Below are 22,411 nucleotides of genomic sequence, written 5' to 3'. Positions count from 1 at the left end.
TTTTTATGTGTGTGTCCGTGTGTGTGTTGTCCAGTGCAGCCGCACCAGCAGAGCTAGCACACCCCTGAGGCCTCAGGCCCCGCACTAGAGCACAGAGGTCCTTCATCCCTGTCACTGTCTGTAAACAACAGCTCGTCCCAGCGGCCTGCCTCACGCTATTTCTGGCCTTTCCTGACATCTTTCAAATACTCAAAACTAACTGAGAAAAGAGGAAGAAGAAGTAAATCCAAGAAGCTAAAGTTTAGTTTAAGCCTGAAGCTCCACGGTTACAGATAGTGGTGTCAAATTGTTTGCAACATCTGGGACGGTGTCCTGGCAGCACACACTGCTGGTGGTGTTAATGACAAGAGCAATTAATTGTCTAATAATGATGCATAGCTCTGTTATAAGCACAACCTTTGCAGCAGCTGCCCTTCATCCTCTGATGAAGGATAATCGTTTGTGCAGCTGTTTAAAAAATTATTTCCAATCGCAGACTCAATAACACGAGCTGCCGAACAACACAACCTTGTGCAGGTGGAAGTGTGACATTAGAGGAGTATTCACCCCTCACAGATAAACATTTCTAAAACATAATCCAGGATTGATTTAAAGCGGCTAGAGTCTAAAAAACACTGACGTGTGTACTGCATCAATAGTCTGACTCCTGTGACTCGCCCTCCATCCAGTAAGTGACTGAGGTCCACTGTGTCCTTCTTGTCCTGAAGTGAGTCCTGTCCTCCAGGAAGTCAATCATTTTCATCTCCCTGCTGATTGGAGGTAATTAGGCAAGCAGAGTTTGTAATTGGATAATAAAGGATGCTAATGAGTTGCTGTCCTATTTACTCATATGGTGGCAGTGAATAGTTAGATGTGGCTCAGTCTCACTGTGATACAGCTCTGTGAACAAAGTGATATTGAGTGCTTGCATGTTCTAGAGAATGTCTACCCTGAAATTAAATCTTTTTGGATTTCTGTGTTCTTTCCCTCTTGGTGTTGCAGGGTTTTACAGATATTGGCTGCACAAAATCCACACTTGTGAGTTGTCAGATGTTTGATAGGAATATTTCCTATGTAGAATAAAAACATTCCAAACTCGGCTTCTTAATATATATTTATTATTTAGTGGGGTTTTTCAATGAATTGTGTTTTGTGGACTAACAGACCCTATGAAAGATTCATTTGTTGAGCTGTATAGATGCATGTTTAAGTTTAAGTAAGTGCACACACTGTTTCAGCATCAGTGTGTGTTACCTTAAGATGTCAAAGAACTTAAATGTTATTTATAGTAACAACCTTCATATAAAAAAGGTTATTTTCTGAATCTCATTTCAGCCACTGTCCTCCCGTCTACCTTTGCCTTGGCTGTGCTGCTGGCCTTCCATTGTCCGGGCCTTGATACTGACAAGGTTGACATCAGAGGAGAGCTCTGACACCGGGTGAGTTAGGACTGCCAGCTGTTAGCAATCAAGTCTATTTTGAAGTCAGGGACACACAGACCCCCAGGGCCAAAGTAGCAACTAGCCCAGCCCCTCACACTCACACACCCCCACAACTCAGCCTACAACCTCCAAGCCCCCCGGTCCCACAGATAGCCAGCACATCTGTATTGGTTCCAGATGTTGCAGACCTGCAGTAAGGAGGGTCCTTTACCTAGAAGCACCCTGAAAATGGGGACAGGCCTGCACACAGAGTGGTAATGCTGCAAAGAACAATCACATAAAACAATAATGTTCAGATGTTTCAGCACCAAACCTGCAGCAAACCCACACCTTCACATAATTGGCTAAAAAAGAACTTGGATTGATTTGTAGTCAGGTTCTGAGTTTCCATTGCATGCCTCCCTTACAGGAGAGGAGCTGCATCGTGTGACTTAAACAGTGTTTCCACTGCTGTTTATCATTAGATATCAGCTCTCTGTCTTCTGGAAGTCCAGAATACCTAAAAAATCTGATTCTCATGCTTCATCATTTGAAGGCTTGGAAGAAAATAACATGAAGCTCAAAGATAAAAAAAAATACCATCACAATCATTAGATAAAAATTGCAGCTTCAAGTCAGATAAACAAGGTGATCTGGAATCTGTGTAAAATCACAATAGCAAAGGAAGGGAAAGGACTGAACCTTTGCAGCTGCATTGTTTCCGTGTTGCTCAATCAAACGTCTCAGGAAATTGGATCTGACAGGTGGAATGTCACATGACTAGACTGTGATCACTGAATAAATAAATAAATAAATAGTAAATAGGTACACAGAAACACAAACAGGTCACTGTGTGAGGAATAAATACAAGCTGCGCTATGACTGAGAACAGGCACAAGAGCTAGTATTGGTAGAACATGATGAAAGGGTTAAAATGAAATGATTTGAGTTAAATTTTCTTCATGTTTGGTTATCTATGTGGTGGTGATACGATGGGACCTTATTTAAAACAGACCCCTGGTACTGGCAGGTTTCAATGAAGGTCTATACTTCCCTCATGTGGCCAGTCCAGGAAACGTAGTTAGCTCAATAGTGACACCTCGTGGCTGCACAAGGTGGAAATGTGACGTGACAGACAGTAAGTAATACTCATCCTCATGCCTGTGACAGGACACAGGCTGGCCCTCTGACTAGTGTCTTACTCATAATGAAAAGCAGATATCTGCTTCAGAAAAGCCTTGTAAAGATGTCCTCCTACCTGAGCAGGCAGACGCAGAGCAGTCTTTAACGTCTGGTCAGGTAGGAGATATATACACCTGGATCTAAACATAGGCCTACAGCAGCATCTGTATCTTTAAGGAATAAAAGACGGGACATGACAACTGCAGTGCATACCAACTTGACACATGTGAGAGAAACTTGTCCTGACAAGCACTCAGGTAGATAGAGGTGACATGAGGAAGAGCTCCTGACGTCATCATCATCCAAACATCAGACGGTCAGTGCACATTAGAGAAATCAATACACTATTCATCAACTGAATGAATGAGTTCTATTGTTGTTTTGATTTTTCTTTCTAAGAATAAGTTTATATTTATTTCACTGCACTTTTGTTGCACGTTTGTTTGTTTGTGAGTCTAAAATGAGTTTATTTACCCTCCGAATCGAGCAGAGGAGAAACAATAAGTCAGGAGTCACCATCTGATTGGTGCTGCCGTTGGGAAGATGTTCGCCTCGCAGGCGCTGCCATCTGCAGATATGGTATCATGTGTCTCCGTAGACTTACTGGAAGTTACAGCATGCAGTGAAATGACTCAACATTACTCCGCCTACGGCTCCTTCCGTGGAAGTTCACCAAACCCTGCGTGCCCAGTTGTAGTTTCTGTTTCAAAGGGTGGTGTAAATGTCTGCCAGAGCCGTGCCGTGTTGGTTGTAGTGTGGGTGTAGCCTGCGGACTGTGTGTTGTAGCATAAACACTGTGAGAAAATACGGTTGAGACATTCAGAGGTCCAGGAAGTCTTATATATGAGTCCTCACACTGGCACACAGCAGCAACAGCAGCAGCAGCCCTGATGCGGGTCCGTGCCTCACGCAGCCTGCTGGTCATGCGTGGACGTGAAGGCAGGAAATAAAGCGCGCTCCTCTCCTTCGCCGCGCGTAACAGGGAAGTGAGTGTAAGCTACTTTGTACGCCTCCAAAAGTTGTCTGCGCCCCGCTGTCAACTGTTTGACTCTTCAAAGGCCAGCTCAGGCTCGACCGCGATACGACTGTACATTCACCAACTTTTAGAGGTCAACACCACGTTAAAGTGAGCGCTGGAAGCAGGAAATGCTCTCTAGGATGTGCGCGCAGGCGGAGAACTGATGAGACAGGAGAGGAGGAAGAGGCGACGGGCTACAGCGTTTTGTCAATGTTTTGAAATCTCCGTTTAACTTAAGGTAAGACTGATGTCGGTGTTTGCTTGTTGTTTGTGTCTGAGGCCTGCAGCTGGCGGGGCCTTATCAGCACTGAGGGCATGTTGTCCGTAATGTCTGGTGCCGTTTGTTTCTGGTTAGTTTTGGTTCATAAATAAACGGGCTGCTGCAGAATGAATGTCCGCCTTAATTCCTGTTACGTTATGCTCCATTTTGTGTTTACACAGAGCTGAGTCGTTACGTCTGTACCACTGAAACCACCTCAAAGACAGCGCGGCGTGTCAGGACAGAACAAAATGTGTCCGCTGTGATCGAGGCAGCGCGTTCTTTACCGTAACACTCCACTGGGCTCAGCTCAGTGTTGTTTATGTGGCACACAGTGAAACTAATCAGATCTTTAGAACACTGTGGATCCCACACTTTTATTCAACTACGTCATGATGGTAAACTCATGCTCAGTGTGTTGCAATCAGTATAATTACTTTCATTCTTACGAAACGCTGTCAGTGGCTGTCATTTCACAGCATTGAGAAAAACAACACACACCTTTGAACTTGAATTTAGTTTGGCCACCAGAGGCAGGAGTGTGTGTGTGTGTGTGTTTTCACATGCAAAACCAAGCTTTTCAAAAAATCTAAGGGTCACATAAACTAGCACAGAGCCTTCTGGGAGACGGATGGACAGAATCCACTGTCCCCACATTACAAAATAACAAACCAGCTGCTGCTGCTGCCACCGGGCAAAAGATCCGCGACAGCACTTCCCACATTACCTGACAGAGTGAAGTCTTGCATGCAAATTAAATCAAATCACACAGATTGATTTTTTTTTATGTATATTTTCACTGCAATGCTACAAAGAAAGAAATAACCACGGACTAGCAGAAATCAGGGAAGCAGCCACTCTCAGGCTTCTGGTCCTCCAGTTGTTTACAGTTGTTTAGTTTTCTAACCTACAAATCCATCCTGTTTATTTACCAACACTCGATGGATGTTTGGTTTATTCCTCCTCTGAGACATCTTCCATTTTTAGATGTTGTTTTCAGTAGGACGGAGGCTCCTGTTTGTTGGGCTAGGTTTCAGCTGAGACCTGTATGTAAACCTCTTTACAGAGCTGCCATAGATCTGATCGTCGGCAGCTGTGATCACCTCTGTCATATCCAGTCATCTGCACTCATACTTTGGTCTTGTTGTCGGTCAGTTTAAAGTGTATATTCGGCACATTTCAACTTTCTACAGCTCAGATATTCAAAATTGAACCCTTGCTGTATTTAATGCCCAAAGTTAAAGCCTAGTCCCACTAAACAGGCAAACAGACAGATATTTACATCCCAGCCTGATTGACAGGGGTGTAGTAGAATATAGAGAAAATGATTGATTGACATGTTTGAATACAGAGAGATTTATTTATCACAGTTTGTAATTTTCTGTGAATGTCTGTGGGAATATGAAACTGGTCAGAAACAGAAAAGAAGTAATACAATATGAAACTTGTTGTATTGCTTGTGGAGTTGTTTCTGGTTTTCACTACCTTTGTCAGTGCACTCTGCTAATAACATTTTCTGAAGTCAGGTTAAAGAGTGTTTTAACCAAACTTTAGGCTCTCTGGAGCCAGTAAAACATAAATATATATGATGATAATTAGCTGTCCATAAAATTAAAACTGTCTGAATTAGGATCTCACTTTGTGATAAACATTAAACCTCAGTAAGACCTTACTGTAGTTACGGATGGTGAAGTGAGGGAGAGGAATAACTACAGATGTTGGTGCTGGTATATTTTAAGCTTGAATGGTCACCACAAGAGGCATTTCTTGCAGGAGGAACATTGTGTACGCTGGGGAGACGTCACAGAGGTGATGACGATCTGTTGGATAAGCTGTGTGATCTCAGCTTGCTGCAGGGATGCTGGTAGTGGACGCTGTGAGCAGAGGGTCAGAGTTATTGGCTGTCCTCTGGCTTCATGTCACGTTGAACTGAGAGCACTCTAGATGCCACGTTGATTCATCATTTTCACAGTTGTCCAAGTGATATTATAAGTGGAGCTGGTTAGCATGCTAATTTGAGCAGATAGCTCTGCTTATGTGTCTTCACATTCTGATCAGTATAAGTACAAACACCAGCTCTGTGGCTTTTGTCACTGTGAGGCGTGTATATCTCAGGAGAGCCAGACGGAGAGTGGAAGCCTACTTTGAGCATCTGACACTGTTCATGTGTTTCTATTGGTGTTTACTTAAGTAACCAATGCCCTGTTTTATTACTTTTTCTAATGTGGTACCCTGATAGTTGCTTAATAGAGTGATACCTTGAGGTTCAGAGCTGCCGGCGGTCAGGTCACAGAGGAACAACATTGCTGCATGTCATCCATGTTGCAATATGTTCAATACAACACATTACTGTGCAGGCTTTTTGTGTGAGACACTGTGTCAGTGGCTTCCTAGTTATTGTTTTCTAGGAAGATGTTAGGTAAGAGCTCCACATAGGACAGAGGCAAACACCTCTGCAACTTGAAATTCCAGGATATTATGAATGTGTTCAACAAAGTGTGAATTAGAAACATGAGCTCTGTTGTAAACTGAAATTTGATCTCAAGTGATGTCAAAACAGTCAAACTACTCCCACATCGGTATGGTGTTTTTTCAGGGCCTTTGCCAGGACCTGTCCTGTAATGAGGTGAAACTACCCATTGTTGCTGTGAAGCAGCTTTACAAAAGAGCTCTATGGTTACAGTTAGTTCTTTTTTTTTAATGTACTCAGGATAAAACGGGTGTTTTGGAGTGAAACCAGGATTTTGTTTCTGTGAAAAAAAGACTGACATTAAAAGTGTGGGTTTTTTTGTTGTCTTTTAGATATTGGCAGCTATGTAGCCCAGAGTTCGATACAGTAAAGTGTAAAGCACAATGAAACCATAGGATGTCGGTCAGATGTCTCATCAGGTGTTTAATAGTCTTGTTTGTTTTGGATGAAGCAGTGGAAGAGCAGGCAAGGCCAGTCGAAGTCTTTTTTGCATGAGTGGTCCTCACAACATAATGTTTTTACAGCACTTGTGTTCTCAGTGGGCCTTTACCAGAAAGCACATTCACAGTGATGCAGTGTTGTTACCAGCTCTACATGTCGCAGCATATTCGAACCCTTGTTGTTTGTTTGGGTGCTGCTCAGATGCAAGATGCAAATGGCCCATTACGAGCAGGCATGTTGTGGACAGGCCCCGTGTGCAGGTTTTGATAACTTCTGCTTTCTCTGAACACGTTGCATGCATTAGCTCTTATGAACTCTGTCTCAGCTCATATTTCTGCATTAGAACGGAGGAAGAAAGTCAGATCAGATTATTATTCCCCAGTATTTGCCAATAACATGTACATGCACATTTAAGAATGTACAATGTCATGCAGCACCACCCGCACTTGTCATTCACACACATCAGTATTATTTGTGTGTATTCACTGTCACTGCCTAGAAGACATCTGACTCTGGCTTCGTATTGATATTGCAAATGAAAGTGTTCCTAAACTATGATAAACTGTATAACTCATCACATGGGAGGGAATCTGAGTGGTGCAGTAATTGCCTTAATGTATTCAGACATGACTGTTGGGCACTCTAGGCTGGTTGTTCCTCTTTTCCACATGCATTGAATGTTTGCAGTAGCCACTAATTTGATTTATGAGAATTTACACTTGTTTACATCAGTTATTGCTGTGCTGCATGCCTATCGTTTTCTTTATTGTCTCCCCCCTCCTCTTCAATGCTGAAGGCTAAAACTCAGGCAGCTTTACAACATTTCTTGCGTGAGCACCAACTTCAGAGCAGGGAAGAAACAGGAAACCACTTTTAATTTACATAATGACAGTCTGAAGGCGATATCCAAGCGTTCCAGTGCAGTCAAATCAAAGAAATGTTTGACATATGTGATAGCAGAATGTTAAATACATGTGAGTACAGTCTTAAAACAGAGATGTCATCAGTAAGTCTTTACAGTAAGTGTTCCGCCCCACATGTGGGAAGCTGATAATGCTCACAGGATATACTAGCTTGCTGCCAGCAACAGATTTAAACACAAACCATCTTTGTGCCTTTACAGCTGTGGCGTGTTTGTTTTCCAGATGTCTGTGTGTAGCATGATCTTTTCTCTGTTGATATTAAGCATAACATGAACTGATCCAATCTGTCACACATTAGGTAGCAAGGACTATAGCGCCATAAATATATACATGATAAAACCTCATTGTTAAGCTGCAGTTTACATCCATATCTGTCCAGACTCTAAATATGGAGTGAGGAGATTTACATGCCAGCACATGCAGGCAATTCTGAACAGTACAAGTCATCTGTTACACAACACCCAACAAACCACCAAAGCAGCGGACAGCTCATCTCTCTGCAGCTCAGTAGGACTTGCTTGGACCAAATTTGAAGAATTCTATTAATACACTTAAGATATGTTCAGATATTAGTACTGGGACAGATGTATGGACAACAGCAACCTCCCTTCTTTAATACTGACACCAAAGATGTTACATGTTACTATAATTTAAACAATAAAGATATGCATCACGCTCTTTACTCTGTTTCATTTGCAGTCTTGCTTGGCCATGGCCCAGTGGATGAACATGATGCAGATGCTACATACTCTGTCTGACGAGACAGTCAACGCACTCTACCCACCAAACACCTTGCCCATTGAAGTCAGACATTATGTAGCTGAATGGATTGAGAGCCAAAGATGGTATGATGCAAACACACACTGTACAGAGGTGTGGACACAGGTTTGGTTGTGTTTATATTATGTGTATATGTGTCTGTGCTCACAGGGAAGAATTTTCTCCAGAAAAGGTGGAGCAGGAGAGCCAGGCTCAGGCTCTGCTGAACCAGATCATCAGCATACTACAGTCTGTTGCTGAGCAGAAAGACAACGTAGTGGATAAGATGAAGCTGATGCAGATCAGCAGGAACATGGTAGGACCACTGTCAGCAGCTCCCATATTAGGTTATAGTTTCTCATACATCTTCACATCAGACCATGTTTGGAGGTGCTCGGGGATGCAGTGTGTGTGCTTTAATGTCCACATGAAGCATTTGTGCTGAACTTGTACATATTCCCTCAAAGGATTTGGGGCAAAAGCCTGTTTCCTGGAGGGTCCATGCTATCACCTGTGACCTTTGACCATTAAAGCATCAGTTCATATAGTTGTTACTAAATCTTCCTTTAATTTGACCTCATGCATTAAAACGTTGCCCTCTGTTGACTACCTAACATATGTTTGCCTGAAAAGGTCTCATGTGGTCTCCCAGCTCTGACCTGACTGTCATGGCTGTCTGTCTTGTGATTGTGTCATGTAAGATGCAGTAAAGCTGCGCACAGCACCACACTCTGCCTGCTGCTTGTAGTTGAAATTGCATACAGTTATGTAATGCTGAGCAGTTGTCTGAGATCACACAAGATTAACAAACATGTGTTTTTAAGCATATGTATAAACACATCTACGTGCATGTATAGCCATCTGTATGTGTATGTGATGAGGGACTGTTCTCATATTACAGGCTGGTTATCAACCTCTCAAGTTTGCAGTTCTGATCAGAGATATCCTCAGGAAGGAGAGGCTTCTCATCAGCACAGTAAGCATCTGTGTTTAGTTTTACTCAGCTTTGCATCCTAATGAGCTATGTGAGCACATTATTAGGCCCGTTGAAAATTTTACACACAATTATCAGTCATTACAGATACAAAAAGCTTCTCATTTTCACGCAGCCAAAAATTTCATTTTAGTTATTGATTAAAATTTGAGGCATTTTGTAGTTAATTGTTAGTGTGCTGGTTCAGAAATGACTTGTTGTTTTATAACTAAGTCCTACAGTATCCAGTCAGAACACATCACACACCATGCATTTATTTCTAAATATATTAATCTTCCTAGAAATCCTGAGAATAATCATGTTGTTTGTTCTGTGTTAATTCATCCTGCTTTCATTGGTGCCGATTTCCAGAAATGTAAACAAATTGAGACACAATTTGTAGCCTGCTGTGAAGTAAGTGACCCCCACGGCAACATCTGTACTTCCTGTTTATATCCTGTAAAGCCCCAAATTATAGAAGCTGTAGTTAAAAGCAGATCATCATAAGGGAGTGAGTAAGACAAAAATAACCATTCTTGAGAAGGCATTATAGATATTGGCTACACTTTTTAGGAAATGTCATTTGTTGTTTTTTAATTTCTAGATTTTACTGTTAGTTATGGAAACAGGTGTCATTGTAAAACTGTTGCTGCTGTGCCCTCTGCAGACCAACCCTCCACAGTACCCCACATACCCGAGTAGAGACACCAACGTGCAGGATGTAGACCACCTAGTTCTGAAAGTGCTGGAGGTCCAGGAGCTTCGAAAGCAGATGCACCAGCTGCAAGAGGAGCTGAACTGGGAGAGACAAAACTATGAGAGTTTACAAGGTGACACACACACACACATACACCTATAAGGCGTAGACTAAACACTTTCCTGTCTTGATATTGTCATGCCAAAAACATAGTGAATAGACAGACTGTGTTACTCTTTGCGCAATAAGCTCCAGTGATGAAACTGCAGCTTACAGAACAGTCTTACTACACAGTGAGGGTTTTTTTGTTGATTTTAGTTTTTATCTAAGCAAATGCAGCATTTTCTGCAGGACACAAATGACTAAACATATAATGTTTGCCGTTTCACCAGGACCCTTCCCCAATGGGCTGGACTCCTCAAGTTCAGAAATGCAGAAACTCCAGGCCCACATCCAGCAGCTGGAGTTCAAAGTGAACACAATGGCCACGGTGAGATGACACTACTGTGTGTGATATCAAACTTTTGAAGAAGTTACAGTTGATCATTATCAAAGTTTCAGCAGACAAATATGATGCTCGACGAGGTCTGAGCCTCATTCCTGTTGGATGTAACATTCCTTTGCATGATGTCGACATGCACACACAGTGTTGGGCCGTTTGCGTCAGTGTGGTGTGTTTGTATGTTGGTTAGAACCGTTTACAGCTGCTGAAGGAGTGTGTGGACCGTCTGGACCACTGTCAGACCCGACTGGTCAGCAGACTGAAGGCGTGGCGGTGGGAGCAGCACAAGGCGGCCATCGGACATCCCTTTGACGACAACCTCAGTCCCCTGCAGACCTGGTGAGGCGGGTCCCCACCCTGATACTTTCTTTTTGTTTTCCACTCTGCCTGAATACACTTGTAGTCAAGAGTTTCTTTCACTCCACGATCAGATGTTTTTTATTTAAAGTTATTTAGAAGTTTGATAAACGTCACAAAACTTGTAAAGGGAGTCATTTTCACTCGCCTGAGTTTGGCAACCACTCTCCAAATGTACCTGGTTCAGACATAAAGAGGAGGATTTGACAGGGTTTACCTTTATATTGTATTTCTGTTGAAATAAAGCACTGATCGCTGAAATGCAAGTTCACATGTTTTAAAACATGTTTGTTTTTGTCATGCTGTCAAAGTGGGATCAGAAAAATTGCACAGTTCTTCTGGTATTGCACCAGCTACATAATGTGTGGTATCATAACTCTATGTCTTCTCTTAGGTGCGAGCAGCTGCTCGGCATGAACGGGAACCTGAGGCAGGAACTGATGCTGATTGGGGAACGGATCTCAGACCTCCTGGAAAGACTGGGGAAGCTTCTACAGGTTCTGATTGAAAGGTAGCACTGGCACACTGTTGTCTTATTCAGTTTGTGTATTTATTTTCCTTTTTTCACTGAAAAAACTGTAAAAGAAAATGATTACATCTCATACATTTTCCTGTCCTCTCACAAACGGCATCATGAGAGACTCACTTTAATACATCTTTAAAAGGAGAAAGCATTTATGTCTCATTACTTCTCCTTCAGCTCTCTTGTAGTGGACAAGCAGCCCCCGCAGGTCATTAAGACTCAGTCAAAGTTCTCCACGACTGTGCGATATCTGCTGGGAGAGAAAGTAGCTCCTGGAAAGCCCGTGGTGCTGAAGGCACAAATCATTAATGAGCTGCAGGCCAGGAATTTGGGCGGCGTACCTGGGTGAGTCACATGTCAGACTATATAAGATATACTTATATGAGAGATGAACTGATACAAAATCTGTTTCCCGCAGTGATAATGTTGGGGAACTGATCAACAACTCAGCCATCCTTGAACACAACACAGCCACCAAGAGCACATGTGCCACCTTCAGAAATATGGTACATCCTGGTCTTCTGTTAGCACCTCACATTTAATGATCCCACAACTTTGCTAACAAATAATTTATTTTATCAACAGTCTATCAAGAGAATCAAGAGAGCAGACAGAAAGGGATCGGAGTCAGTGACGGAGGAGAAATTTGCCATTCTGTTCTCCTCAGAGATCACAATCACAGGCTGTGACACTCCTTACAGGATACAGGTTTGTTCCATTGTTCTGTGATGTCGTTTCCTAAGAACATGGCACGGCTTCCTCAGCTCAAAACAATGTGTGTTCACACACAGTAGATGTAAAATGATGATCTTTGATCCTAGATGATCTCTCAGCCTGTGGTTGTCATCGTTCACGGCAGTCAAGACAACAACGCCGTGGCTACCATCATATGGGACTGTGCCTTTTCCGAACCAGTAAGTTTTTATCCTACAGTTCATTCCCCTGGGCTGAAGTGTAGCAGTGATTCAACTGGCCAATCTCAGGACAGGTCAGGATGTCACAGCACAGCTTTCAGGGGAAGAGTGTGGTAGCATTGTGCTAACAGATTAATTATACCTTGGTGCACAGTCTGCCATGTGGGGGCGGCGGCTGCCTAATCTAGACTACAAGGTTTAACTTCAGTCTTAAAGGGAACTCTACATCCAGCTGACATTACCTTTGAAAAGGGAGTATTTCAGAAGTGATGTAGAAGCTAGTGCTGGATGTTTGTAGGTTCTGTGGTCTGTTAGAAGCAACAACAGGGTACAATATGCAGCAGATCACTGATATATAGAGTTATATAACAGTAATCAGCAGTGATGCAGCTAAAGAAACATACATTCTTTAGAAAAAAAAGCAAGCTTCATCAATACGACAACCAATCCTGACAGCACATGCCCTAAAACACAAACATTTACAGGGAATCCCAAGACGTGATGAACCTGACTATTAATAAAAAAAAACATGAATCAGGATGTTGCAATAAACCAGTAATGTGCTCATTCATCCTGACACGCAGCAAATCTCAGTCAGAAGAGAGTGTCCAACATGGTCCATCACTGTCAGGGTTTCTGCACTTAGTGTGAATAGTGGAAGTGAAAATAAATCAGAAAAAACAGACGTTCACTGTTGAGGAATGAATGCAGAATGGAAGGGAACAGAGTGTCATTGCATCTTTTTCTGAACATGTTCACAGTTCATTCATTAAAGTGTGTTCCTTTGTTTGCAGTCCAGCACTAGACTCTAGAAAATCCTAGACTCTGAATGACTCAATGAATGATAGACATGTAAAAATGACACGTCCAAGGAATTCTGTAGGATTCTGTCAGCCACAGTGGGAAAAGCTAATAAGATCATGATGGCTGAATATTATGTGTTTCAGCTTCATGCATCCTGCTTCATTAAGACACTGTCATGGCACTCACACAAAACATAGTATAGCTATCTTTGTGGGGACATGTATGTATGTACATAATGCATTCACTATCCCCTTACCCTAACCTTACCCATCAAAACGTAGTCTTTCTCTGTAGCCTCACACTAACCCTAAATAGCCATTTGACATCTAAAAACAGTGAGGACCAAAGTGTCTTTAACCAAAGTGACTTTAATGGTCTAACACTCAAACTGGTTCTCACAAACACACGGCGTCAGGCAGGATCAATATCAGTATGAAGCATTGAGTGACGCTGCAGGCTCTGTGAGTGAGCTTCCTCTTTATTTCTTGTCAGTCAGTGACTGGAAATAACATGACGTGGTTTGTTTTTGAATAAATCATCATAAGTGATGACAGTCTTCTTCTTCCTCCTGTTTTAGTTTTTCACTCTTCCCCTCGCAGCATTGTAAATCTGTATGATAGCATGTCCACCATGTCATCCTTTTTCTTTTAATCATTGTTTCAGGACAGAGTTCCCTTTGTGGTGCCAGAGCGTGTGCCCTGGAGGATGATGTCCAGCACTCTAAACATGAAATTTACTTCCGAGGTGCAGACTCAGCACAACCTGGACCAGTACAACCAACACTTCCTGGCTCAGAAGATATTTGACAAGCCCGACTTTACTGAAGACTTCAGCAACACGATGGTGTCCTGGGCACAGTTTAATAAGGTGTGTACAAGGGTATAGGTTGTATCCACAGATGTGCACAGACTATCTGACAGGACCTGTAAACCTTACAGGAGGTGCTCCCAGGACGACCGTTCACGTTCTGGCAGTGGTTTGAAGGAGTAATGGAGCTAACCAAGAAACACCTGAAGCCCTACTGGAGTGAAGGGTGAGATGGCCTGACTTTTATTTAGACAGGAAACGTTAAGCCTGTGATGTAATAATAACAGGTGTTTACACTGTTTGGCTCCACTAGGCTGATATTTGGTTTCATTGGGAAGCAGCATCTACACCTTATTCTTCAAGACAGGCCCAACGGGACATTTCTGCTTCGCTTTAGTGACTCTGAGATCGGAGGCATCACCATCGCTTATGTGTCTGCTAGTGAAAGTAGGTTTGAGTTTGTTCCCTCATTTTGTACTTAAGTGTTATCAGCTTGTGTTTCTTTTTGGGATGGGTATTTATAAAAGCTGGCACAGTGTCAGATTATAACTCCGAGATGATCATGCGTAAAAGAATTTGCAATAACGCATTTTTAACCAGAACCGCATGGGCTAAGTGACTTTTTTTAGTTGTGAGGCTCTTGTCAATCATCTGCTCTGACATGATTTTCTCTCCAGTAGTAGCTAAAAACATTGTATTAAATCTTAGCCAACGACATTCTTCCTGTTTTCTTTTCCCTTTTTATGGTTGATAGTATGCACTGAAGTGCATTACCACACCTGCTATAACAAAACATTACGAGTTTAAGAAGTGTTGGATTATTCACACAAAATCTCTCTCTCTCTCACAAACACATATGACACATCAAACTTTTTCCCTTTCTAGATGGGGGACAGAAAATCCAGAACATCCAGCCTTTCACCAAGAGAGATCTTGAGATCCGAAGCCTCGGTGATCGCATCCGTGACATCAACCACATAACGCACCTGTATCCTGAATTTTCAAAGCATGATGTTTTCAGAAAATTCTACTCAGGTAATAATCACCTATGTGTCCTAAGCTCAAGTAAAAAAAAAGGCAACTAACAGAGCTCTCTGGTTTTAAACAGAGCCTCAGCTGCCGCACAATCCTGGCTACATCCCCGTTACTCTCCATACTAAAGTTGGCACGTAAGGAACTATTTATTATTTAATTAATGCAGTCGAAGTCATTGTCAAGCCTGATCAAACACCCATCTATGCATTTTTGTCACCTTATCTGGCCCCAGGTCAGACTTGCAGAAGGCTAAACAGTGTATTTTACACATCCCTTTTCCACTTCCTGCTGAAGGATTTAAAGGCATTATTAGACCGATTTGTCTCCCTCTGTTCCATCTAATCCCTATAAAAATACCCAAAATCTGCAAGGGGTCCATCATCACTGATGTAAGCATTAAACCCAAGTGGACAGACCAATAAATAAACTAACAAATGGGAAGGTGGACTCCTGTGCTGGCATTGCACTATTTTTTTAGTTTAGTTTTGACAAACCTCTTTTATTGTTTATAAATGTGCAGGGACGCCACGCCATCGGGCCCCAGTATGAGACACCACACTGAAAACACATATGGCGATTTTCCCATGTAAGTGTCACTTACACAAGTTTCTATTTCACTTCCCTAAAGTGAGGTAAGCTTATATCTCCTGCTGTCACTGGTCATCAACAATAAATGCTAATAGCTCTCCTCCTCCTGGTGTTTCTGTCAGGCAAACATTCCCACAGCCGTTCAACTCCGAGATGGCTCAAGAAACTACAGCTCCTTCTCCTGTCTTCATGTAGGATTTTCTTTCCATGACTGTGCATAAAAACTGCCGTTCTGTTGTTTATCTTTAAATATACTTACAGACCATGTGAATAATGTGCATGTGTCTCTTATAGGCCTCCACAAAACATGGAAATGGAAGACCTTAACAAGTTTTTGGACAATCTGAATTCTCCTTAAAAAGCTGCTCTGGTAGCGCAAAGCAGGCATCAGAAAAGGATTCCAACCACAAGTGCTTATTGTCTTACTTTACTTTTAACATGCAAACTTGTTAAAGACGAATTCTCTGGGACTTGGGGAACAAGTTAAACTGGTGCTACCTGAAAGCCCGAAATGATGCCAAGGACTAAGATGCCCCTTCCTCTCGCTCTCATCTGGTGGCTTCTGTTGTTTGCTTTGCTTTTATTGAAAAAAAAATAAGTAAATATTATCCAAGTACAGCCAGCCCTATGGTAGCACATAAAGGGTCAGTGGACTGTTGGCTACCGAAGACTCTTCTCCAGGTAATGGAACATACTGCATGTTGTCCTCTGTATTTCTACTGATGAGGCAGGCCAGTGTATTTCCTTGTTAAAAGTCCTCTTCATTACATGTTTTACGCACAGTCTTACATTAAGTACCCTTCCTACACAGTATGCATGACAAATAGCAGCCGTGGGTCTTTGTCAATGGTGACTGAAAATTTGCCACACTGACGGACACTGCAGTAGATGGTGGTGGGAGAAGTTCATATCGATTAGGACTTTTTGTGTATGTTTCTGTTGTATGTATATACTCGTTTTCTCTTATCAATTGCAAGTATTTGCATAAATGTTACATTTTTATTTCTGTTGCCCTGATGTGCGTGCTCTGTCTTGCTCTCTCTCACACACACATAAAGGGAAAAAAATCTGTTAGACACCTAACGCAAAATTTTCAAACCACCTGTCTTTGGTTTTTTTAAAAAAAAAAAGAAATTTTAAAATTGCTGTTTTGCTGTGCTGTTTTTTCTACCTAAATTAATGTAAAGATATTGATTCACTTAACACAAATGTGCAATTTCTTTGTGGTTTGAATGATGTGATTTGAGAATATATAGCAGCTTTGGGATAAAGTGGAGACCTAATTAACGCAGCACTTAACATGAAACAGTACAGTAAATTTTACTTTGATGGGCTGATGAGTGCCTAGATCTCAGTGTAGCAGTTTAATTTCTATCTGTCCCCCCCCCTTAAACGTAGTGCCAGCCATCACTCTCGGCGTTGTGCGAGTAATAATATAATAGTGTGTTGGATGTACCATATTGCCTGCATGCATCTCATACTTTGTGAAATAACTCTAGTAAGATCCATATCATCTTTTACCATGGTGACAAATAAAATTTCATTGTTTTTTTCAAAATGTCCAAAATATTTGTGTAAATTTATTTACAAGAAATTGGTCATTTTTCCCTTAATATCACAGCTCAAAACACCGCACATAGAGGAGCCATTTCTACACAAGCAGCTGCAGACAGAAGAACTGCAACTTTCACTGCCTGTGAGATCCGATCATCCGATTTGTTTATGCAAATAGTTCGATAGGTGTAGGTGGCAAAAATGTAAGAAAACATACAGGCTGCAAATGTTGGTCTGTCCTGTCTGCAACTGTTGGTTTAAATCCCATATTTTTCTACAGTGAGTCTAAGAGAAAACAGACAAAAATGAATTGAAAACTGAGGAATTTTCAGAATTTTTTTTTTTGACATATAAAAATAATAAATGGGAAGGCCTGTTGTCATAAAAGGCTGTCCATAGAATGAAAGCATATCGCTGTTTAACATAATTGGCATTACTTTCATTTTTTTTCATTCATCAGCCAAAGAGGAGACATTGCATAACCAGCATATATTTCCTATCCATCCATCAACAATCAACACATTTTTTTTGTTTTTTTTTTTAAAAAAAGGAAAATTTTACACTGTACATCACAAAGCTTTTCCATTAAAACACAAATTCTAATCTTAACAAAATGCAAATTCTATTCAATCACTGCCAGGGAAATCACACTGAAAAATAAAAGGCTATGTAGAGGAAGCATCAGCTTACATGTCTGGTCCAGTAACTGCTCTGGTGAACTTTGTAAAATGATAACTTATCTCAGTTCCCCGTCCCCTTCCCTCCATCCCAGCAGCGGTAGATGTCCCCTCATTAGAGCAGAACAAGATGGCTGCCTCATAAACAAAGGGGGGAGGTAGGGTGAGTGAAGGAGGGATGGAAGAGAGAAAGGGGACAGCTGGCTGATTCAGCTTTAAAGTTCCTTCTCTCCTGTGTAGACTGTGTGAAACTAAAGGTGTAGTACATCTACCACCCCGTACAAACACACTACATATTTCAGTCGACCTTGGATGACTTTCTCTCACCTCTCCCAAAATTTAAAGAGGGCCTGGTCCAGTGAAACTATCTCACTCCCGAAGCTCAGTGCAGAAAAGAGAAGGCACCAGGTGTTTGCTAACACCAGCAAGAAGTCACCACACCTCATGCACTCTGTCATTTCTAACCTTGAATGGATGTACAAAGACCCTTCAGAAAAGACCAGATAGTTGTGTGTTTTTTGTTGTTTGTTGTTGTTTATTTAAATATAAATAAGAATGTGTGTGTGTGTGTGTGTGTGTGTGTATACTTCACTACATGAGACACAAACTCTGAACTGTTTGAATTTGGCATTAAGACGTTTAAATGTTATTTATCCGATGTAAAAATGGGGTCACTCTAAAAACAACTGGTTGAACTCTTGTATTAAACTTTTGCAGTATCTGTCAGGGTGAGGATCTTTCCCTAAAATAAGCTTGCATGATAAATCCAAAAGAAGAAGAAAAGATACAGACAAAGGATTGTGGCAATGTAAAGTGAAAAAAATAAAATAAAATAAAAATGGTCAATTAAAAACAATCACACACGCATACACATGCACACCGACATGCATGCACACTCACTCTTTCTCACACTCTCTATCAACACACATACAGCTAAAAAATAGAGTTCTAAATAAATACTGGTAAAGTACAATACCTACATGTAATTTACCCAAAGTTCATGAAACAAAACAAACAAAGAGCGAGATCACACTGGATCAAAAATGAAAAGCATGCAGAAGTCCACTGTTCTACTGTAGCTTCACTCCTAGCAAGACTACAAAATAGTGAGAAAAAAAAACAGAAAGAGAGAAAAAGGGAAGGAAAGATAGAAATAGCGCCCCCTGTCCTGAGCAGTTATAGCCACTTGGTCAGCCAGGAGTGACTGACTCCCCACACCACAGGGTGCTTCCTTCAGTGGCAAGTCTCCTTCTAACCCTCCATCTTTTTGTCCTGCACTCCAAAGCGGGGGAGGAATAAAAGGGATGATGGGAGAGAGATCAAACTGGGAAAGACAGTCCAGTTCTGGATGCAGAACAAGGATAATAATGGTGATGTTGGGGAATCTGTGTGAGCACGTGTGAAGGCATGGAGGAGGTATGTGTGCAAAAACAATGTGTTGGCTGAGGATGGAGCAGGAACCGAGGGTGCAGAATGAGGCGAGTGACAGAAGAGTGATGGGGGGAGGGGGTGGTCAGAAAGCAGATCTTCTATAACTCCAGGCTTATAGGGCCTGTGTCTTGAGCTCTATGGGCTCTCCCCTGGTCTCCTGCTGGCCCTCAGCCTCTGGGGGCCGAGTGCCCTTCAGTGTCGCGAGCCTCTCAGACAGACCTCGCATACGGGGGAAGAGCATGAAGTCGTACAGCAGGGCACCCATGGCTCCTCCAATCATAGGCCCTACCCAGTACACCTGAAGATACAGAGAAAGGTGTTGTTGAGTCCGTGGACGTAACTTAACTTTAGAATTTGCAGTGAAAAAATATTTTCCAATATAATCATCTTACCCAGTGGTTGATAAAATTCCTGACCAAGACAGCTGGGGCAAAGGACCTTGCTGGGTTCATCCCTGCTCCGGTGTAGTACATCTAAGTAAAAGAGTTGTTGAGGATTAAAAGCCTGACTACGCTCTGACTCTCCTAAGAGGAGTCACAGATGTCTCTTGCTTACCCCAAGAAGATGCCCTATGAGCACAGAGAAGCCAATGGCCAGAGCAGCAGAGCCCAGCCGTCCATTGCGCCTTTCATCTGTCACAGCAAAGATGCACACAACGAGCTGGAGGGTGAGGAAGACCTCTATAGTGGTGGCCATGCCCAGGCTGATGCCTGGTTGCAGCTGGGTTTGAAACAAAGGAAACATGTTAGCCCTTCATCGCAAACATCATTACAAAAGTGTGTGATATTCAGTGACTGGCAGGTAATCTTACCGTGTTCAGTGCCAGGTTTCCTCTCATGTTGGTGGGTGTGACCCCGTAGAGCACAGCAGCTCCAGCCAGCGCTCCAAGACACTGGGCCATGATGTAGAAGAAAGCACGGAACAGGGACATCTGCGAGCCAATCAGATAGGCGAAGGTGACGGCTGGGTTGATGTGTCCTCCGCTGATGTGGCCAATGGATTGGATGAAGGTGGCAGCCGCCAGCCCGAAGCAAAAGGCAACGTGAAGGACATTATGGGGCCCAGTGGTCCAGCGGAGGGCCGCCCCGAGCCCAAAGAATACAAAAAACATGGTGCCATAGAACTCGGCGAACACCGCCCTCCAGAAAGACATGGACCTGAACTCCCACATGGTGGCAAAAGCAACCTCTAAAGAGTGGAGGGATAAAAATCAACAGAAAAAACTACCTACTGACAGAGCAAGTGCCCTCACACAGTGACTGCTGCTATGAAGCTAAATGCAACAACAAAAAAGATCAACATGTAACTCTCATGAAACTATGAATAATCTGCTGCTCTGCTGTCTGATGTCTGTCATAGAGAGCTCCTGAGTGGAGCAGTGCGCCAGTCTCTGAGCATCTATGTGCCAAACCCGCTGATTGTTAGTAGAAGAACATGGATAGACAAACGTTACGCATGTCCTGCAGACATTCAGCCTCTTTACCAGAGCAGGGGGAGCTCAGAGGCCTTTTTATAACACCCCGAGCCACAGCAGGGCCACCGAGCACAGGGGAGGGGTCAGCGCACAATACCGCAAATCAAAACAAAGTCAGTTAACCCTTCTCCTGCACTAATCCCCCTCTGTTCATTAACCTCACTAAACCTGATTGTACTTTTAAATTGGACCTTAGAAAATCACATGACTCAGTGGTCCAACTTATGTGGTCAAGAAAAGCTGTGATTGTGTTGTAGTGCTCTTCTGCTTATCACACGTTTGCACTGGGGTTTTTGGAACCTTTCAAAGCTCAGCTACAGGTGGAGGCCTACCAGCTCCAGCAACTCCAACATACCCAAAACACAAACACATTCATTACATCACTGATTGCAAAAGTGCCCGAGGAAAGCTGCAGTGGCCTTGACACCTGGAACAACAGCTGGCACAAGAACAATAGTGAGCACAGGTGCAGTGGACTTTTGCTGGATATTCACTCATTTTGGTAGTTTCACAACCAAATCAGTTTAGTCAACAGTTGTTTATCCAAAAAAAATGCACAAGCAATTTCTCAATGTCTCCATTTGTGCTGTGGTTTGGTACAAATCAGGTTCGTGGCGGCAGAACTGATTAGGCAGAGTATTTACATTGTGTGTGTGTAGCGGACGGGTTTGGAGGCTCAGGTCGGATAAAGCGGTGGAAAATCCATGGTTAGAGGGGAAGAGGGGAGAGCAGGCCTTGCATTGAGCATCTGCACTGGAGCATCATGCTGACCAGGGATGGCTGCAGCACTCTGAAAGGATTATGCTGAGCTCACTGCTTTGCTCCTTTCATGCATGGAAACAAAACGCTGGCAGTAACAGTTTCGGCTCGTTTCTATGATCTGTTTGTATTGCAGTCACTGTTGAATCTGCGAGTTTCAGGCCAGAGTGGGTTCATATGTATGTTTAACACGTGCTACAGATGCAACAAATATAATATATAATTACTAATATAATCAGAAGATATTTATATTTCATATTTCGGCTGATGCACAGTTGTGGCATTTGAAGACAATCAGACATAGCATTTTAAGATGTTGTTCGGATCCTGACAGTTTATAAGTTTGCCAGTTGGGGCGTCTCTATTGTGGTGAGTATTATGCCCTCCTCGTGACTTGCTAAGCCGTCTTTTGTGGGTACAAGCCCACAGTTTAGTTTTATATGGGAGGGAGTTGAAAAGATGCTTGCATTGTATTTTCCTGTTCCCTGGGCCCAGACTGCTGACACATACATAACATGCAGCTCCCCACAACATCTCACACAGTGGATTAGAAACACCGACCTACACACACCACACAGTGGAGAAACCAGGTACTGCAGAACACAGGAAGAGGAAGAGTATGCACGCAGTGTGTAGATCTATTTACATGACAATTAGTTGCTTCATAAACAATCTCCCAGATGTTGGACCAACTTTTTTTCTCCTTTAGCATGCACTGCTCAATCCATCTATACTGTTTTCAGTGTTAGTGGCAGGAAGTTTTAGAAAGTGCATAAACAGGATAAGCACTTAAAAATGTTTACATTAGTCAGCCTGACTACATTAATGTTAGGCTATCTCCATTCAATAGGTGAGAGACTATGG

General features: G+C 42.5%; 2 protein-coding genes across 4 annotated transcripts; one reads left to right on the top strand and one right to left on the bottom strand.

Moving 5' to 3' along the window:
* The first annotated feature begins 2,673 nt into the window (after window positions 1–2,673).
* Window positions 2,674–17,210, top strand: stat6 (signal transducer and activator of transcription 6, interleukin-4 induced). Of its 3 annotated transcripts, none has more exons than XM_028409091.1 (20): window positions 2,674–2,898; window positions 8,393–8,538; window positions 8,624–8,768; window positions 9,354–9,428; window positions 10,093–10,255; window positions 10,515–10,612; window positions 10,815–10,963; window positions 11,376–11,492; window positions 11,682–11,849; window positions 11,923–12,010; window positions 12,090–12,212; window positions 12,326–12,418; window positions 13,886–14,089; window positions 14,161–14,255; window positions 14,343–14,476; window positions 14,915–15,064; window positions 15,138–15,198; window positions 15,585–15,650; window positions 15,775–15,843; window positions 15,947–17,210. In XM_028409091.1, exons 2-20 carry the CDS (start codon window positions 8,405–8,407, stop codon window positions 16,008–16,010), a joined length of 2,196 nt encoding a protein of 731 aa, XP_028264892.1. In that variant the 5' UTR covers window positions 2,674–2,898; window positions 8,393–8,404; the 3' UTR covers window positions 16,011–17,210. The 3 variants fall into 3 exon arrangements, with proteins under 3 accessions (XP_028264892.1, XP_028264891.1, XP_028264893.1); XM_028409090.1 differs by lacking the exon at window positions 2,674–2,898 and adding an exon at window positions 3,271–3,838; XM_028409092.1 differs by lacking the exon at window positions 2,674–2,898 and adding an exon at window positions 3,271–3,838 and having other exon boundaries at window positions 15,775–15,861.
* A 2,102-nt stretch (window positions 17,211–19,312) lies between these two features.
* On the bottom strand, window positions 19,313–20,485 carry mipa (major intrinsic protein of lens fiber a). Its single transcript, XM_028409573.1, has 4 exons — window positions 20,126–20,485; window positions 19,870–20,034; window positions 19,707–19,787; window positions 19,313–19,612 (listed from the first exon to the last, which is right to left on the bottom strand). The coding sequence occupies exons 1-4, from the start codon at window positions 20,483–20,485 to the stop codon at window positions 19,427–19,429; spliced, it is 792 nt and encodes a 263-aa protein (XP_028265374.1). The 3' UTR covers window positions 19,313–19,426.
* Window positions 20,486–22,411: the final 1,926 nt, after the last annotated feature.

Source organism: Parambassis ranga, chromosome 7, assembly GCF_900634625.1.
Source record: "Parambassis ranga chromosome 7, fParRan2.1, whole genome shotgun sequence".
Lineage (NCBI taxonomy): Eukaryota > Metazoa > Chordata > Actinopteri > Ambassidae > Parambassis > Parambassis ranga.
The sequence above is the reverse complement of the archived record's forward strand: the minus strand, read 5'-3'. Positions and strand labels throughout refer to the sequence as shown.

What these genes read in the sequence shown, in the direction of transcription:
- stat6 (XM_028409091.1), top strand. Translation starts at nt 8,405, where the DNA reads ATGGCCCAGTGGATGAACATGATGCAGATGCTACATACTCTGTCTGAC. An exon ending in ACACTCCTTACAGGATACAG is followed by an intron (nt 12,213 to 12,325) that starts GTTTGTTCCATT and finishes CTTTGATCCTAG; the next exon opens with ATGATCTCTCAGCCTGTGGT. An exon ending in CCTGGGCACAGTTTAATAAG is followed by an intron (nt 14,090 to 14,160) that starts GTGTGTACAAGG and finishes TAAACCTTACAG; the next exon opens with GAGGTGCTCCCAGGACGACC.
- mipa (XM_028409573.1), bottom strand. Translation starts at nt 20,485, where the DNA reads ATGTGGGAGTTCAGGTCCATGTCTTTCTGGAGGGCGGTGTTCGCCGAG. An exon ending in GAAACCTGGCACTGAACACG is followed by an intron (nt 20,035 to 20,125) that starts GTAAGATTACCT and finishes TTTCAAACCCAG; the next exon opens with CTGCAACCAGGCATCAGCCT. An exon ending in TCATAGGGCATCTTCTTGGG is followed by an intron (nt 19,788 to 19,869) that starts GTAAGCAAGAGA and finishes TCTTTTACTTAG; the next exon opens with ATGTACTACACCGGAGCAGG.